Below are 19,140 nucleotides of genomic sequence, written 5' to 3'. Positions count from 1 at the left end.
TTTCTTATAAGCAGTGTCATTTCATACCATGTCTTGTAAGAGAGGAAGAAGGGAACAAAAAAATAATGTTTTCAGTTTCCTGGCTTTTTTAACTCTAATAAATTTTCTTTGGAAGAAAGTTTCTCTAAATCAATCACAGTCACTTTACTGAAGGTACTTATGTCGCTGTTCTGGTTCTGCTGTTAGTGGGGAGAAGGACGCTAAGTTTGAGCTAGGAAGAGCTAAGAAGAGTTATTATTTTTAACACAGGGCCAGAACTTGGAAGTCTTATTAACAGAAAACATGTTCAAACTTCTGTATGTTTCAAATACCTGACTTAAGTACATTCTTGACATGATCATGTCTTACAGACTCCAGAATCTATTGATGGATTACAAAGAGCGTGTGAATGGGATTCCTGTTATACTGAAAGCAGTGATGAAACCATTCATAGGACAAGTTGAGGATGCACTTACTCCGGGCCTTATGCAGCTGTCATGGACTTCTTTGAACATCAATAAATGTACATATAATAGTAGGAGAAGAAGTGTCAATTTTCATGCCAGTTTCAGGAAGAACACTCCATCTATACAAGTCAAAGGGTTGTGAGGCATTGGAACAGGCTGCCCAGAGAAGTGGTGGAGTCACCATCCCTGGAAGTGTTTAAAAGGTTTAGATGAGGTTCTTAGGGACACGGTTTAGTGCTAGAGTTAGGTTATGGTCGGACTTTATCTTAAGGGTCTCTTCCAACCAAAATGATTCTATGATTCTTTGTTAAGTATCTGAATAGCTATAACTCAGGTTTTAATGGTTCTTTGGATGAGGATTTGCTCTGGTGGAAATTGGCCTTTTTTACATGGTAGCGGTTGTGCAGCAAGAGTATCTGGGTTGCCTCCTGTTTTCTGCTGCTGCAGGTGAAATAGATTTGCCCCTAGAAAGGAATGCTTTTCTCTAGGGTGTGCACCATAGCTTTTTGAAGATATGCAGCGTCTAAGGTGACCAGAATGTATGTTGGATACTTACAAATTAGCTATTGGTTCAGTGTTCGCAAAATAACTCTGACCTTCCATTGATGTGCTGAACTCACTATGCATGAGCTTAATATCTTCAGTTCATCTAATACATCGAGGTATGGGCTCCTGTGATTGTCTTCTAGACAAAAACTCAGGAGAAAATGTGAAAAAATGGATTTAGGACAACCTAATTTATATATGTGTGTATATATACATATATAAAAGCTAAGGAATTGGTTGGATTATTTGTCCATTTTAGTCAATAAAAAAGACAATGACTGCCATTAACTTCCTAAGAGGAACAAATGATGTTTTCCACTTAAAGCATCAGCAGTTGGGCACCACTGTCACACTGCTGTGTCTTAGATATTATAGTGATTTCTTTCTATGTACAGTAAGAAAGAGTATTGGTGATTCAATGCTGTCTAGTGATGACAAATCCAATGGTATCAAGTGACATATTTCATTTTTGAAAAGAAAGTATAAAGGACAGGGAAAAAATTTATCCACTCTGTTCAAAACCAGTCATTTTTACCTAGTTTAATAAACATATCCATTAAAGGACTCCTTTTATCTCTTTCAAAAGCAAGTTAGGTCAAACACATGAAAGAAGAAATCTAGTGGTTTAATTAGTATGTAATCTTGGCTGGAGGAATTTTAACCATAAATGTGTAAGTTAATTACAATGATAAAAGTAGTGGATTTCCTTGTTGGTTTATTTAGAAGCATCAAAATAATTTTTGGACAGTTGTATCCTACCAGTTTTCCACTATATTTTCTTGACGTTTTTCATGACAATGTTCTTTAACGCACACAAAAAAGATATATTTTGAAGGCAATTATGCTACTTATTATAAACCGGTTTTATGTAAAGTCTCTGAAGGAGAGTAAGTCCATCATGTTTTGGTTCCTGTCCTTAATTGCATATTGCATTGCCATAAAATCCTCATCTTATTGTAATACCGTGGGGGGGGGCAGGGCGGGGTGGGAAGCAGAGATGAGATTTAAGGGGTCTGTATTTTGCATTATTTGTTTTCATTTTGTTTTCCTTGCTTAGTTATTAAGAATGTTTATAGTACCCTGAGGAAGCTGGACTATGCAGTGAAAGAAGCAGCTGATACCCTGGAATGCAGAATTGAAAGAATTCTGGAGGATATGTCGAACACTGCTCTGATGATTTTGCCAGAAGATGAACCTATAGATGTCCTTTCTTTCCTGGAACAGACAGAAAAGCTTGCTATCTCTGCTGCTCACAAACTCTCTCAGTAGGTTTATTCATTGCATAGATTTGAAGGCCATATTTGAAAGGGATTATTTATGTTTTACCTTTTTATGTGTAGAGAGTTTACTCGTGAAATTTTACTTTAACAGTACTAGTCTAAAGCAAAATGGTGGTTTCAGGATGCAGGGAGAAACTCCCAAGTGTCTTGAAAACAGCAGATGTAAGATTGCATCTGTAGTGTTTAGCATTTCGTATTTTTCTTCTTAAGACAGTCTAATAAGTAGCAAGAGAAATGAAGATGGATAGACTTGAAATCTCATCGCTCATTGTTCTTAATGGTAACTAGCTAATGTAAGACTTCACATTCTCCGGGTGCTGTAATTTTTTGGCCTTATTTTCCAGGTTATAGCAGAATAGTTGTTCAGTTCTTCTCCAAAAGATGTCTATGCTCACTGTGCAAAATTAGATGCATTCTCTTATTTTTTTTTTACTAATTCTAATTTCACAGATTATCTCACTGTATCATCATGATAAGTCTGTTTTATTCACTACAGTTGGAAAATAACTTCTTTTTGTTTCGTTATTGTGAAGCTCAGTTGAATCAGATGTAACAGAGTCCAACAAATGGGTTTCTTGATAGTCTGCATATCTTAATATCTTACATTGTCTGTATGCCCAAGCAATAGGAACAAACTGAAAAGTATAAGGGTATTCCCCCACACATAACATTCTTCACAGCACAGTGGGACAGGGGTTGTATGGAAAAGGTATTCCTTATGTTTGCTTCCCTGTGGGTGACTGTAAGGTTGTTTTTGTAGACAGAGTCAGCAAGTGGAGTGCTGTGTGTATGAACTGGTAGACATTCTTCAGCACAGGTTGAAGGCAGATGATGGGAGAGCTTTGGAGGTAAGACCTCTACAGTGTAAAAAGTAGCCTTTTGTAACCTATTTGGATACTAGATATTTCACTTATATGCTGGGTAATTCCTAAGAATTTCCCTTTAACTCTTCAGGATTCATACACCTGTACACAACTTGACATGAAACAGAAAACACGCTGCCAAGAATGCCTGTCCTGTAGTTACTATAATCTGATGGGACAACTTTGTCAGAAGAATACTGACTCTTTGGTCAGATGTGAGTCTGTTTTTTTTCTGATATGTTTAATTTTTTAATATTATTTTAAGATTTTTAACCAAGCTTATTGTGGTAAATAAAATGTAACCTCACTTAAACATTATATTTATTTAGGCATGAAGATTTCTTTAGAATCTTTAAGACATCGACTGCGTGTTGATGACTCTGGGTATGAGATGACCAAGTTTGTAGAGACAGAGAGGGCTCCTTTGTTCAAAGCTGAAATTCAACTGGCTATTCCAAATGTTGTCTTGAGACCAAGTCTTGAAGATATTCAGGTAACAAAAAAATAAATGTGCATCTTAGTCATTTATGGTAAAACATTTATAAATGCATTGTTGAAAAACAACATGTGCAAATTTGATCTGCTATAAGAACTAAAAGGAAGGGAAAAACAGATTAAATGTCACTTGAGTTTGTGACATCACTGGGTGCTAAGGATGTGAAGCTACCGATCAGGTTTGTTTTGCAGGCCAGTAGAAGGAACTGTTTTCCTAAAAGCTCAGTTGCTCATGTTCACAACTCTCTACTTAGAGGCAAACATTTCAAAGTGAATGCAAAAATAGAAAAGAATGCCATTGGTACAGCCTGATTTGTTTTCCTGGTCTCCTTAAACTCTGTCAAAGTATAAAATGATGTTATAATTTTTAAATATCATTCATTAATCAGCATTCTGCAGTAGTGAATTGTAGAGAAAAATATTACCAACCTGAAGCCCTAAACTGTGCAAAAATTTGACCACTTGTTTAAATTTATACTAATTCAGAAAAATTTGTACACATGTACTTACAGTCTCCTATGATGTCTGAAATTATTCAGAGTACAAGTTGTTTGTGGTGTTGATTTGTGGACTTTTCATTTAGCATTGTCACTGTCAAAATCAGTAATTAATTTTTTTTTCAGATTTCATTTGCAGCCTTCATGGTGTTGTCTGTAAGAAGTCAAACCACAAAGCATAATTTAAAAATACCATAGATAGAAGAAGTTATATAATAATTTATATAGCTCCTGTATAGATCATGAACTATGACAAATGTATTCAGACATTCTGATGTAAATAGAAAAGCTATTATTAATAATAAATAAACTATTATTATTAATAAAAGATAACTTTTTGTAACCAGTTTAAGAGAAAATGGTACTGTAAATTAGGTTACGATCCCCAGTTATTCATTATTACTGTTCATAAAACTCTGTTACTTTCTTATTTGAAAAACACATAAATGTAGGAGGACTGTGTTAAAACGCTATGGAGTACTCTTTTCCCTTACAAAATGTATTTTGAGTGAATCTACTTTATGCTTATTAAAATATTTCCTGTAAAGATAGAGGTATAGTTTTTCCATGTTGGTATTGTTTGGACGATCCTATTTTTTTTTTTTTTTTTTTTTCCTTTCTTTTTCTTTTTTCTCCTCTCTTATTTGTCACAATCTCACTGTGTGCTCAAGGTGACTGTTTTGCTGTTTTCAGAGTGCTGTAAACAAAGCAGTAAATATCATATTGTCAATAGCCAAAGATATCCCCCTGTGGAAATTTGCTTACTTACATCATAAACAGCAGCAGGTGAGTATTTCATACTGATCATTTTAAAATTTCAGTATTTGGGTTAACATTTCTTAATCTGTTAGGAATATACTCTGTACTAGTACTTTAACTTGTAATCTGGTGGATCTTCTTGTTAAGTGAAAGCCTGGTTTTTAATCTCTACAGGAAGCAATTGAACACAAGAGCAATAATTCATAAACCTTATGTTTGGTTATTTTTAATATTATCATCACAAGTTACTTTAATAAAAATCTTTTTAGAACACTGTTGAAGTATGATGATGAAATTGTAGAGAATGTGTGAGAAACATCCATGGGCACTACTAGCTGAGTATAAAGTATTATCCCATTTCCCAGGCAAAAACTTTATTTTAATTTAAACTTTCAAACTGCATACAGCATCTATAATGCCACAGTAAATACAACACAAATATTTTAACTGACATTAAAATGAGCATTAAAACCTTGGGAAGGTCTGAGGTTTAGACAGAAACTGAAATTTGTGGAAGTACAGAAATGCACAGTAATGGTAATCAAATGGCCTTAATTCTCTCCTCTGGTAATGAAATACAGATCTGTGTAGGTCTCTGCAGAAAAGTGTCTTTGTAAAAGTAGCTTCCCATTTTATCGATCTGACATGAAAAACAGATCAGCTTGTTGCAATACAAAAACCTTATTCAAGTGCTGATAATAAGTAATAAACACAACCAACCAAACCACAAACTAGAGAGAGTGGGTTGAATTCCATTTTCTCAAGCAGAACTGTTTGCTGGTTCCCAAGCAGCCAACCCTCCACTGCCGCAGAGACATTTTTTGGCCAAGAATGGGTATAGATCAGGAGTGTCAAACTCATTTTCACCGGGGGGCTACATCAGCCTCGTGGTTGCCCTTGAAGGGCCAAATGTAATTTTATTTTATTTTAACATTTACATATACAAATATATACATATACGTATACAAATCAAGTGTATAAATGTAACATTTACATATACAAATATATACATATACAAATCAAGTGTATAAATGTAACATTTCTACAGTCCTAAAATGACATTCGGCCCTTCAGGGGCAACCATGAGGCTGATGTGGCCCCCAGTGAAAATGAGTTTGACACCCCTGGTCTGGAGATTGTAATTCTACACTAAAGAAAGCAGGAAGAGCTGAGCAGTCGTGTAGGAGCAGCAAACAACACAGTTCTATATGATGCATATTTGACAAACGTCATTGAGACAATTAATATAGAGGTCCACATGGAAATTTTGTATAAAATCAGCTTTAACACTAGAACTATTGTTGTGTAAAAATCCAAGCTAAGAACAGGGAGTCTCCCTGTGGATGCTTTCTCTGCACTTCCTATCTGTTCTTAGAAGTTGTGTGTGCATTCTTGGGCAGTCCATAATGTTAAAAACAATCAAACAGAAAACCAACTACTGGACATAAGTTTTTTCTTGTTTAATTTATGCCAGATGGAACAAGCTGTTGCTGTAGAGCTAGGTGATGAGAGCAAATTCACCAGGATGGTGGCACTGAAACCTTTAGACAAGCAGATCATCGAGCACAAGGATGTAAACAAAGTGGTGATCCAACTAAATACAATTATTTTATCTCTTAAAACTGAAGCATCGGATCTTCTGAACAGCTTTTCTGAATTTTCAAGCATCTGGAACAAGGTTAAATACATATTCAATTAAATATGTTGCTATGTTATAAAATCTTCTAAATAAACTGGTTTGGGTTGCATGAGAAGACTCTGTGCTCAGTAGGAATCATTGGTTTTGTATACCCCTAATACCTCCACTGTCTGCTCTTGTGTTGGCCAGAACTAGTCATTCTTTACCAGTTAAATGATCTAAGGAGGAAAGCAGAACAAAAAGAGAATGTTGGAGCATAAACAAGCTTATGTTCTCATATGCTTATGCATCTTTCTAACAGCATCTTGTCTGCATAGGTTATAAAAAAGAATAATTTAGCAGAATCTCTGAGAAATTGCAGGCTACAAAACTGCTCCTGAATATTAAACTGACTAGTTTTTCTTCAGCAACCACTGCTGAAAATAGCTTTTCTATTTCTTCACAAAAATGATAAACTAAATCTAAGAAATCTTTCCCGTAATAAGGATTCCAAAGCAGAAGAGAATCTGGGATGATGGAGTTGGCTTTATTAGGAAGTGGGTCCAGTCACATAAATGATAAAGCTCTGAAGAGTGTTTTAGCAGGAGATATTTAATGAAATAAAACCTTGTGTGCATTCTGACTAGTGAAATTCAACTCTCTGTGGATGGACAACTACTGGTCTTACCTATAAAAGGTGCTTTAGTCAGGCTGAGAAACCAGCACTCAATACAGGATTAACGTTCTGTTTTTAACTCCTCACTATTTTTAACTCCCACTTCCTAAACCAACTCATAGGTGACCACGTTTCAGCAGCTGACTCTTTTGCAGTTAGAGTTCAGGCTAAGACAGGGAATTTTCCCCTCTTTACGGCTTCCCCATTTTGATGCTTAGTTACCTCAGTTTTTAGACATATTGTTTGAGCCAACCACATGTTGATGGTATGTCATTTCACCCAGAGAAGGTGCAATCAGATTGAATGATGCAATAGCATGATAATGTTTCCTTTTCACTAAAATCCTCTAAAATAGTCAATTAATCTGCTCCTTAACCTTAAAGTTCCTTAGGAGTTGGCACTGTTTCTGCCTGTCTTTATCATTTCTGTAGGAGCACTGAGAACTCTCACTGGTAACTCATTATTGCCCAGAGAAGCCATAACAGCTTCTCAGGGACCTCACAGTGCAAACTGTAGATGAATATCACTCATCCAGGTGAAGATCATTTGTCTGTAATTAAACCGAGAATCGAGCACATTTATTGAGTTGGTGACACTGAAGTTCTCACCTCCTCAGAAACTGGCCGACCTTAGGAACCGGAAGGATGCTCGGTGCTCTATTGCATTTAAACAAGCTTCAACAAGCTGAATGCCCCCTCTTCCTTGGATCCATCCTTCCCTGCCAAACCATGCTTGCTTCAAATGGCCTGGACATTTGTAGTTAGAAACCACAGTTAAATCTACTGTTTCGGGAAGAGTGAGGATGTCTGAGTACAATCACTATCATCTAAATACGTTAGAGGATGTGAGCTGCTTTTGGGCACTTGCAGGCAGAAGGGAGACTGGGAAGGAAATAGTTCCAGCAAGATTTTAGCAGCTGTATTGTAAATTTTGCAGGAATATTTGGACAGATAAGAGAAATGCTGATCTGTGTCAATTTTTGAGTTACAAATAGATTTCAAGTGGCTTAAAGAATATCGTGCAAAGAGTAAGAGTGAGTAAAAGCAGCTCAAGTGAAGAAATTTGATCTTAATGTTTATATCTTAAGCGCTTGTACAGAGGCATCATTTGTTTCTGCACAGTACATCAGGCAGCTGGATCCCTCATAGATTATTGTAATACCAATGCTAAATAATAATTAAAATAAACTTCTCTATATAGGATCCAGAGGAAAATATGAGGGAATTTATAAATACTAAACCAACAATGGCTGAATTCGAAACCCAAATCAGATACTTTTCTGTAAGTATTATATCTTTAATAAAAACTAATTCCTCAGAGAAATAGTAGTGAAATTAAAAGCTGAACACTTGTGTTTGTCTTAGCAATTAGAAATGCAAATCAGAGAGCTGCCAAGTCACTGTGTGCTGGAATCGGTGGATATTGCAACAGAGTCACTGAAAATAGCCTTAATTCAGGAATGCCGCTCAAGACAAAGAACATTTGGATTAGCTTTGAATAAAAAGTCTGCCACAGACATGGATGAAATTTATTCATTCATTGAAAATGTTAGCAAGAGATTAAGCAGACCTATCCATGACCTTGATGATGTTCGGGGAGCAATGGAAGCTCTAAAGGAAATTCGAGAGAATGAGATTAGAATTGACATGACTGTTGGACCTATAGAAGAATCATATGCTGTGCTTCATAAATACAATCTCCTCTTTCAAGATGGAAATACAGAAAGAGTTGATGGATTGGCTTATGCCTGGAAGAATCTAAACACACAGGTATCATAGCTGTATTATTTCTCCAATTATATGTATACCAAATTTATTTTCTATCTTTTTGATGTTGAAATGCTAGAATGAAAGTATTTTCTTCCTTAAAACTCTGTTTTTTGTTTTGTTTTCCTGACTTCTTTTACACCTGTTTTTCCTGTTTCTCCACATGTAGGCACTGCAGGTTGAGGACTTGCTGCTGAAGGTACAGCCAGACATGAAAACAGAATTACTGAGTGGTGTTCAAAATTTCCAGATTGATACTGCAGAATTTTACAAAGATTATGATGAAAAGTAGGTGACCTGTGGTGGAATAAAATTATGCTTCATTAGTGACTGTTCAAACATGGTGTATCAAAAAGGCTTCAGAAAATAAACACATCACAGCCTCAATGTGTATAAGAGAGCTGATAAAAAAGCCTAATTTCAGAATAAGATGAGCAGATACTGTCACAGATTCATTCCCATAATTTCAATGTTGGTGAAATTTCAGAAGAGTCAATAGGTTGGGGAAATAAAAAATCAAATTCTCAATCCAGATCCAAATATAAAGCTCTAAACTCAACAAGACACTTAAGCAGATATTTAATGTTAAGTATGTAAGTAGTTCATTGAATGTGAATGGAGATTCCAGTTCTGGGTATTTCTAAGTTCACTGAGTATCACTCATTCTTACTTTTCCACTTACTTTGGCTTTTTTAAAAATTTAAATTGTGGAGTATGTGTGCTTCATTGGACACTTCTACATTAGCAACAAAGAAGGAAATACCAGAATTTGGCTTGCCGTGATTTGTTATGGTTCTAGGGCAATACGCGCACAGAGTGTGATTTGGCAATGAAGTTCATGTCAGCAGCTGACTCTAGACATGCACAGCACACCTATAGCCCATGGGCAGCGTCAAGCAGCTTTATGTATAGCCTCTGCAGGCTACCTTGCTGGTATGGACAGATTTCAGTGCACACACAGCTCACACACACTTGGAGGGCCTTGGAGAATGTGTACTCTTCTCCTAGGGTAGCTACTTTTGCATTGGTGTTACAAACAAGGTGGTCCAAATGGTAACCGGGTGTTTGGCTTGAACCTTGGCTTCACCAGGAGTGAAACCTCTTGAGGGAATACCAACAGTGCGTTCGAGTGCATGACTTAAGACTCCAGCTACAGACACAAGGTGAATTTGCACCTGAAAGGAACCTGCTAGAGCACCAAGTTCCCAGTGCAGATGTCTGCTGTTCTTCTTTCAGAGTTGTCTGGAGGAATTAATGGGAACATCCTGTAGCTGCCACCAGTTGTAGGGACCCTGAGAGCATCCCCCCTGCTGGAGGTTCAGCTGCCTGGGCTCAAGGCCAACTTAGAGCTGATGCATCTGAGTGGGCTTCCCCCTTCCTTTGGTGACAGAGCACTCCCACACAGCTCTGCTGGGAGACCTCAGGAAGGCTGACAGTCTTTCCTAGAGGATCTGCTTTTAAACTGAGACTTCACTGCTTGGCCCCCAGACCTCTGTCGCAGCCACGCCTGTGCCTGGCCATGGACCTTACTGAGCTGAACCTGAATCCTAACACACAGACTCGCTTCTCAGACTGATCTCAGGGCAGCCTGGTAACCGCTCGACTGTGTCTCATCCTGGTTACCTTCACTAGACCTGCTCCTGGCCCTTACTTGCTGATTCACCTTTCCTGCTTAACCTTGATTCTGTGTTATTAATGTGGGCTTGTCTAAAGATCTGGACTCCCGTTTGAACCTGTCTTACCATCCCCTGGCCTGCCTTGCTCTCCTTGCTCAGGTACTGTGGGACCAAGCCCTGGCTGCCTCTGCTGACCACGTTACTTCTTTCATCTTCAGGTTCCATTTTCCTTGCCAGGCGGCCAGCCTGCACTGCTCTCTGATGCCTGTGTGCCTGTATTTGTTTCTAGAAATAACCATGGCACAATAGAAGACAATATACTTGTGGTTCTCATCCCAAAATATTATGGTGCAGCCAAGAAGCAGACTCAGAAGTGAGGGCTGGAGATTACATTGAGTTCTCCAGCTGAGATGTACTCATTAGGGCAAAATAATATTTTTTCTGTTATTTTTTCTGAGTGCTTCATTATGATTCTAGTACCAACTACCACAGCTTTCACCCCTGAATTCTGTACCTACTGTCCTTCCATTTTTAAGAATATAAATGAAAATAATCCTTAAAATGTATTTTACAGAAGAAATGGAAAAGAAAAAAAAATCTGTAGATCTTGTTAGCTGTTTGTAACATACGTAGTAACCCAGATTAATTTTATTATTAGAAAATAAATTGGTATTTCTTTCAGGGTCTACTCAATATGTCATGACTCTTTTAGTGTCTTTTGTGAAAAATTCTAGAAAAAAATGTCGAAAATATTAAATACTGTTCAGTAAGTCAGGTCTGGGTTCTGTTGTGCTTCTTTGTGAAACCTGTATGATTGATACTTGCACTGATTTTTTCCAGGGGCCCCAGTGTGGAGAATGTTCCTCCTCATGAAGCAAGTGACAGATTACAGATCTTTCAAGCCAGATTTGATGAACTATGGAGGAAGTATATCTCTCTTTCTGCTGGGGAAGAATTATTTGGTCTTCCTATAACAGGTAGTTTCTCAGGGGATATGGATGCCTGGTCCTAGGATGTTAAATTTTTCTTGTGGGTCCTGCTGAATGCATTCAGTGCTGGATTCATTGTAGAAAAAAAATCCTTGCAGTAAAATGTTATTGTCTTTCCTATGAAAAGCAGCTATGTGAAACTGGCTCTCAGTCTGTACATACATAAACATCAGGTGGAATAATGTTGCACTGTTCTGTGTATCTCGGGCTCCAGCTGCCTAGCTCTCTTGCTTTTTTCTGTTCAGAACTAAGTGCATCTCCTGTCTGTATTTTTCCATGTCCAATTTTGGGGACTCTGTTGCCCAAAATACTCAAGTTGTCCCTGCTGCAGATATATAATGAATTCCCTTGGGCTGTGCAACTGATCTGTAATATCCTTGTGCCTCCTAGTCAGGCACACTTCAAGTTTGGAAGAGAATAAAAATCACAGCAGAATGTATGATAGAAGCTTTAATTCGTCCATACTAAATGCAGTATATTTTCTTATCCGAAGACATATACAATAATCATAATATATTTAACTAGGAATTCCCAAAGACATGAGAGAAATTAAACAAAACATTTCCATTAAGGAGGTCCATTTTAAATACTTTTATTGTGTAATGTGTTGTATATTTTTATTTTGAAATCACAACCCCCATCTCCAACCTCTGCTTCTTAAGTAACTAGTGCAAATTGAGATGGGGGATATTTTAGTTCTTGTATAAAACTATAGTATGTTCCTTTGCCATTTCAGCTGCTTTTTCAACATTATCTTCCTCTCAGAGAGGTGCAGCACCCCCCTTATGAGACTGCATCTACTGTTATAGACGAATATTTATAAAAAGCTCAGTAATTAAACAATTACTGTGCATCAAATTCTGCTGTTCTTACATAATGTAACTGGAAAATTTTGTCTTGCTAGACACTGTCTAAAAGACTGCAAGTCTGATTTCATACATTTATGAAATACCAATTTTAGAAATGGATACATGAATACAGTTGTACCTAATTAACATTCACAAATGTCTTATTTTAAAATTTCAAACAGAGTATCCTGAACTGCACAAAATTAAACGTGAACTTTCGTTGCTTCAGAAACTTTACAGTCTTTATAATTCAGTTACTGCTAATATCGATGGATACAATGAAATGCTTTGGCGTGATTTAAATATTGAAAAAATTAACACTGAACTTCTGGATTTTCAGAAGAGGTAAGTTATTTTTTTGTTGAAGTGCATACAATTTTCATTTCTCAGCTTTCTGTGTTAATTATCTTGTGAAAATTGCCCTGAGGGGCAAAAATCAGTTGGTTTCTTTGAAGCTTAGTCTTGCTCATGTGCTCATGTGCTCATGTGCATGGCTGCACTGGTTGCAGACAGGGGCACAATGTGCACCTAGTGCATGACCTCACTTAGCGGAGTCTGCAAGTCCCTTTAGGCTTGTTGGGATATACTGACATAAAAGGTTGTAGCTTATTTAATGAATTAGGTGCATAAACCTGTGGCAATGTAGTTGTAATTCTAAATAACCTTCATAGCTGATCTTCATGTATTACCTTCTCAGTGATTTAGTTTACAGCTGATTAATTGTTAGTCTGCGCTATTAGACAGAATTTTGATGTTATTGTCTACCTCCGCACATTTGTATGCATTGAAATTGTTATTTCAAAAGGATGGGTAGCCACACTAAATTCTGAGGGCTTGTTTATGAGGTCTGAGAGGAAGAATGTTTTCCACATTGCATGCGAAAGAACTGTTAGGTGAAACCGTGCTTTGCTGAAGTCAGAGGAATTTTTCTACTGTGGTGCTAAAGATGCACCTTTGGTTTTTCAACAGCCATGGCTGGGTGTGCAAGACTTCTCTGACCCATGTAGTTACTTCTCTCAGAGGCAGGGCCTCATGATCCAACAAGACTTGCATTGTTTCCCCTTTGCTATCTTTGAATTCTGATGCCTGGCACTGGAGTATGGGCAGTTGCTAGAAAAGGGGAATTTGATTACATGCAACAGAGTCTGTATGCAGGCCTAAAGTATTTTGTGCATCCATTCCTTCAGAGGAGCTATCTGTACCAGTCTCTGATTTACTCTTAATGGGAATTACAAAATATACATGAGAACCAAATTACATGCAAAAATTTGAAAGTAGATGTACAATATTTTTATCCAGTGCATATCTATTGTAAAAAAGATGTGAGCTATCTTTCTGTTTTCTTTCTTCGTTTATTTTATACATATATTTTTGTATAAGTGTTTTCTTTGCCTCTTTACACAGTGGCTCTGTTCACTTTCTCAGTGAGTTCTGTCGAGAGACGTTCATACTCAATATAAAGAGCTTTCTCTTCTGCAGAGCCCCTCTGCTGCAACAGCCAGTGTGTGTATCTCTGCTGCATCAGATAGTTCTGGTCAGCTTTTGGTTTTGGATTCTCCAATGTGACCTGAGAGAGACTTCACTTACATTTTGGCATTATTCAAGAGACAGAGATCAGATCTGTGTTTTTCATCTCATCCCAAATCTTTGGGAAGCATAAGAAAATTTACTTGTGCTCAGTCTTTTTAGTCATATGGTATTTTGAGCATGTCACCATTTTAGCAGTGTCCATTTCTGTACACAATGAAGGAGCGAGGTGGAGATTTTCTTATTTTTCTGGAAAAAGAAGAAAAGAATGAGCTGTCTTCTAGTCATTAATTTGAAACAAAATCCTCATTTAAAAAAATAATAATAGTAAAAATGAATTTACACAAAATATTTATACTTCCCCATTTGGACAATATTTGTAAGTCTTGATATCATTTCAGTAGAGTTCTGGAACTGCATCATCATTTTTTCTATAGTTAATGTCATTTTACAGGTTGGTAGGACTCTCTCTATCCTTCCTTCTCCTGGAACTCTGAAGAAAGCCATTGCGTGACACGTTTTGAAAGTTATGCCGTTCTCTTTTTACTTCATGTGTGACTTTTTTCCTCTGAAGTGTTGATCTGTATTTGGAGCAAGTTGACCACCAATAGGCAGTAATTATTATTATTATTTTTTTTGTGGATCTCTAACCCAGTACTATCCTTCCTTTGGCAGACTTGCTAGCATTGTTGCATCCAGCTATTATCATTAAACCTGGAGAAATGTAAACAGTGTACAGAGGGGGCCTGCAGAAATTATTCAGAGGGTATGCTGTGTTATGAAAGGATCAGGAATACTGGAAGGGCAATTAGTGTTGTAGTGTAATTGCAAAGATATGCACAGTTCTTTACTGTAATGGTTTTTTTTTGCTACCCTGGAAAAAAAGGTACTATAATAGAAAACCTAGAATCATGAAAAGAAGAATCACAAAAATAACTGTTGGTGAAAATAAAAAGAGATTAAAAGGATAAATATTTAGAGAAAATGCATGCGGTAGAGACCATTATAGAAGTTTATAAAAACAGCTAGAGAGAAGGTTCCCTTTATGTTTTACTGTAATATATGATAAAGGGAATGTCAGGAAATTTGAGGAGGAAATTTAAACCTGATCAATGGAACAGTTTTTTTACATAGTATGTAACTCATGGAACTTGCTGTTAGAAGATATTACTGAGACCAAGACAAAGGAAAAAGGTATCAGTGTTAAAATAAAAAAGAAAAGTAGTTTTCATTACCAAGCTAAGAGATCACTTTTCCAATTGCCAGCCTAAGACAAAGCTTGTAAGAATGTTATTTGTTCTGCCTCAGCATAAAAATAGCCAGGAACTGCCTCTTAAATCCTTGTCTATACATGTCAGAGTATACTTTTTCATTCCACAATACTTTTCTCTAGCATATTTAATACTATCTATTGTTGGATTCAAGAAGAAAGACTACAGAGATGATTGCGGTGCCACGACAGTTTGCCTGTGTTTATCAACCTATTAGCAGAAAGCACTGAAGAATTCACACGTGCTTCAGTGTTGTGTGACAGATTTGTCTGATTTTGAACTGCTGCTGGTCTTTGGGCCATAGCTTTGGAAGACTAAACTTATTAGAAGCAAGCGGAGCTGTGACAATTCACAGTACAAGAGATTTTTCCCTTTTCCTATTTTTTTAACGTGAAATGGTACAGAAAGGAAGGTTTTTCTTTAAATTTCTTTCATACAAGCGAGGTGTAAAATAGGACTTGTTTGACTGAAACAGAAATATTTTCCTGTTTCCAAGCAGGTCAGTTTTGGTGTAGGATGTACTTTATTTTGCTTGAAAAATTATATGTTGTTTAACCCTTTTTGCCCTTTACAAAATGGGTGCACTTTCACACTTTAAATAAAACAGTGACACTGCAAAAGCTTAAGTTCAGACATGGATTTGCACGTGAAACTAACCTGTTTTAATTCAAACTGAAATAAAAACCAAACCTTTCTAATACGATTTTGCTGTCTTTAGCACCGCTTCATGCCTGCAGTTAGAAACATTCAGCTTATGTTGCCAGCTTGCAACTGGATCTTTACTGGCCCACTGACTGAAAAATGAGAATATATTGTACTATTAAATTGTGGATTGTGATTATTAAGAATGAAATATGTCTTCATTTTTTGTGCCTTTTATAGAATCCGTAAGTTACCAAAAGCTTTGAAGGAATGGCAAGCTTTTCAAGACCTAAAAGAAAAAGTTGATGACTTCACGGAGAGCTGTCCTTTGCTTGAAATGATGGCAAACAAAGTATGTTCTGCATACTCATTTGGAGATAAGATTATTTTTTATAGATAAAAGCAGTTATATTTCTTGAAAAATCTAGTTAGGCTTAGTTATAGAAAAGTAAACCAAAAGACTTCGTCATGTGATTAGAAGAACAAATAATGGTTTCAATGGAATGGAAATCAAGACTCTTGTATTTGATTAGCAGATGTAGTGCAAGAGCATGTGATGATTCTAGTCCTAAAAATAATACAATTTAAAAAAATCTTCCCTAATTCCTGTGGACTTTTCTAGGCAATGACGTCACGACACTGGGAAAGAATTGCACAAGTGACTGGGCATCACTTTGATGTTGACTCTGAAAATTTCTCTTTGAAAAACATAATGGATGCCTCTTTATTAAAATATAAAGAAGATATTGAGGTACATGTACATTTCTGTTTGTTTTTAATGAATAACTTGTGATTGTGGGCTCTGCACTTTTGGACTCCTGTTTCTAGTCAGCTTTAGAATATTAAAAATATTGGCTTTAGTTGGAAGATTTTTTGAAGAATGGAGTTTGGTAGCTAGAATTAGTGCTTATGGTTAGTTTATTTCCTTTTTATTCTGGAGAAGGATTAAATGGATAGATGGTATTATGCTAATCCTTTCATAGAAGGAATTCTGTTATTTTAAGAGCAGTGTGATACTGTCGTGCTTCTGGTTTAGGGTCTGCCTGCTTTTAAGTTTTTCTTCCTTTTAAGTGACTCATCAGAGAGAAAAAATAGTTGATGTAAGTCTGATCCTGTTAAGTGTTTGAAATCCTTGGAACACAGTAGAAGTGGAGGATATAGGATTAAAGGAGAACACATTTTTCTGTATTTCAAAAGTGATTCTTCACAAGAGCAGAGAGCGGTGAGAAAACCTGTGTAATGTACACAAGCTACAAAGCTATTGCCTCCTCCATTTTGGGGACAGATGTCATCTAGCAAGTGCATTAGTTTTATGCTCATTACCTGTTGATAGAACAAATTTCTAATTTCAGTTATTTTGTCACTTAGCTAAATCTGTGGTCCCTCCATAGTAGTGACCTGATTTGTCTTGTTCCACAAAGGGATACTTCTAAGACAAAAACATGACATCAAACCTCTGCTGTACCCAATTTCCAAACAAGAATTTAAGACATATGAAAGGTTCAGAGTTGATAGCCTTACACTCAAGGAAAGACCTTAAACCTGTGACGGAATCCTATATATTTCTGAACCTGAATTTGGGATCCAATCTGAATAGATGCTCCTTTTCTCTCTGATGGAATAACCAATTTTATGACAGTCCTGTCCTCACTGTCTTCAAAAAGTAGCAGGTGTCATGTTGTCCAGGTACGCTCAATTCTTGGACTGTTTATTGGTTTTGATTGGTAATGTGTATTTTCCTTAACCTCCCAGAAGTTATATTTGACTTCAAATTTGTATACGTTATTTACAAATTCTGCCTGCAGATTCAGTGAATGAGTGAATTTTAAAAAGTGTAAGGTGTTAGTGCCAGTGAAGATGGGAATATAGCCCATAAAATGTTTCAGTTACAACTAGTACTGTAATACAATCTAGTTTGTAATGTAATAGTTTTGAGGTGTTTCAATGTATAGTTAGAGCTTACACTGAAGTCTAGATCTAGCCAATCAATTTTAGTTGTCTTTATAAGTGTTGATCATATTAGCCATAGAGGACTGTACTAGTTGAATTTTACACAGGATATCTGCATCAGCGCTGTTAAAGAAAAGGATATTGAAGCAAAATTGAAGCATGTCATCGGTGAATGGAGTACTCATGCTTTCAGTTTTGGTCAGTTCAAAACTCGAGGAGAACTCCTGCTGAAAGGATCAGACATATTGGAGAAAATAGCTTTGGTGGAAGACAGCCTCATGATATTGGGGTCGCTCATGAGCAACAGGTACAAAACTTAAGAAGTGTGCATATTTTGTCAATCTCGTCAAACCCAAAAGTAAACAGTGATCATCTTAGGTTCTTTTTCCCTTTAACTCATGTTCATACAGGTATAATGCACCATTTAAGTCCACTATACAACAGTGGGTTCAGAAGTTGACCAATACTGCAGAGATCATTGAAAACTGGGTTACGGTACAAAACCTCTGGATTTACCTCGAAGCTGTGTTTGTTGGTGGAGACATTGCAAAACAACTACCTCAAGTATGTTGATTTGTGATAACAATATATTAATGGTAATATGTTGTATGAAGAGATTAGCCACATCACAGAGTTTGCTTGCCAACACATATAGTGCATGTGAGTTTTGTGGGCTGCACATAGACAAGTCAGAAGAAGTTTGCCAAACTGTAGTCTATCTGGTTGAACTACGTAGAACTTGGTCAAACCTACAGGAGCATGGCTATTTGTAATTCAGGTTCCAATGTTCACGTCAGCTTGCAATACTAGTGAATAGTATCATAGCACAGGGCTCAGAAATACTCAGCGGTACAAACCTGATGCATCACCTCTCCCACATGTGCCAATGCCCCGTTCTTGTGTGCCCATGTTTATAGGTTCTAAGTTATGTAAGAATACAGGGTGTTTCAGAAAGATGGACCCAATTTCATCCAGTGTGTCATTTCCAATTGGGTCCATCTTTTTGAAACATCCTGTAGAATGGCAGATATTCTCTTAATTCTGTACTTGCTCGGACTCAGTATAACTAAGTCCCAGAGACAGATGCTGCAAGATTAGGGAATTTGCACATGTGTTAATCTGTGTGAGCTAGGGCAACCTCTTTGAAAGGCTGTTATGACCTCCCTTGATAGCAGTTGCAAAAGAGTTAAGGAATGATCTGACTTCCTGCAGGAAAGAAATATCAAAATGAGTTATCTTATTTCTTGTGTATCCTAATGAGAGGTTTTCTTATAGCTCTAATACACCACAGTTTAGCAGCACTGGATCAACCAGTGCTGTAAATTAGCAAATGCATAATTATTGGGAAATT

General features: G+C 36.8%; 1 protein-coding gene across 4 annotated transcripts in view; it reads left to right on the top strand.

The window, feature by feature from the left end:
* Positions 1-19,140, top strand: part of LOC102096498 (dynein axonemal heavy chain 5-like) — a 170,061-nt gene that overhangs the window by 29,435 nt on the left and 121,486 nt on the right. For all 4 annotated transcript variants that reach the window (XM_065052935.1, XM_021295674.2, XM_065052934.1 and 1 more), the window contains exons 21-36: positions 351-502; positions 2,050-2,257; positions 3,033-3,120; positions 3,227-3,350; positions 3,465-3,628; positions 4,821-4,913; positions 6,361-6,564; positions 8,381-8,461; positions 8,545-8,949; positions 9,116-9,234; positions 11,403-11,539; positions 12,582-12,744; positions 16,080-16,191; positions 16,462-16,590; positions 17,897-18,096; positions 18,200-18,353. In XM_065052935.1, coding sequence (XP_064909007.1) covers positions 351-502; positions 2,050-2,257; positions 3,033-3,120; positions 3,227-3,350; positions 3,465-3,628; positions 4,821-4,913; positions 6,361-6,564; positions 8,381-8,461; positions 8,545-8,949; positions 9,116-9,234; positions 11,403-11,539; positions 12,582-12,744; positions 16,080-16,191; positions 16,462-16,590; positions 17,897-18,096; positions 18,200-18,353 — 2,533 coding nt within the window. The remainder of the gene's footprint in view (positions 1-350; positions 503-2,049; positions 2,258-3,032; positions 3,121-3,226; positions 3,351-3,464; positions 3,629-4,820; positions 4,914-6,360; positions 6,565-8,380; positions 8,462-8,544; positions 8,950-9,115; positions 9,235-11,402; positions 11,540-12,581; positions 12,745-16,079; positions 16,192-16,461; positions 16,591-17,896; positions 18,097-18,199; positions 18,354-19,140) is intronic.

Source organism: Columba livia, chromosome 2 (genome assembly GCF_036013475.1).
Source record: "Columba livia isolate bColLiv1 breed racing homer chromosome 2, bColLiv1.pat.W.v2, whole genome shotgun sequence".
Lineage (NCBI taxonomy): Eukaryota > Metazoa > Chordata > Aves > Columbiformes > Columbidae > Columba > Columba livia.
This window is presented reverse-complemented; position numbering and strand designations above follow the sequence as displayed.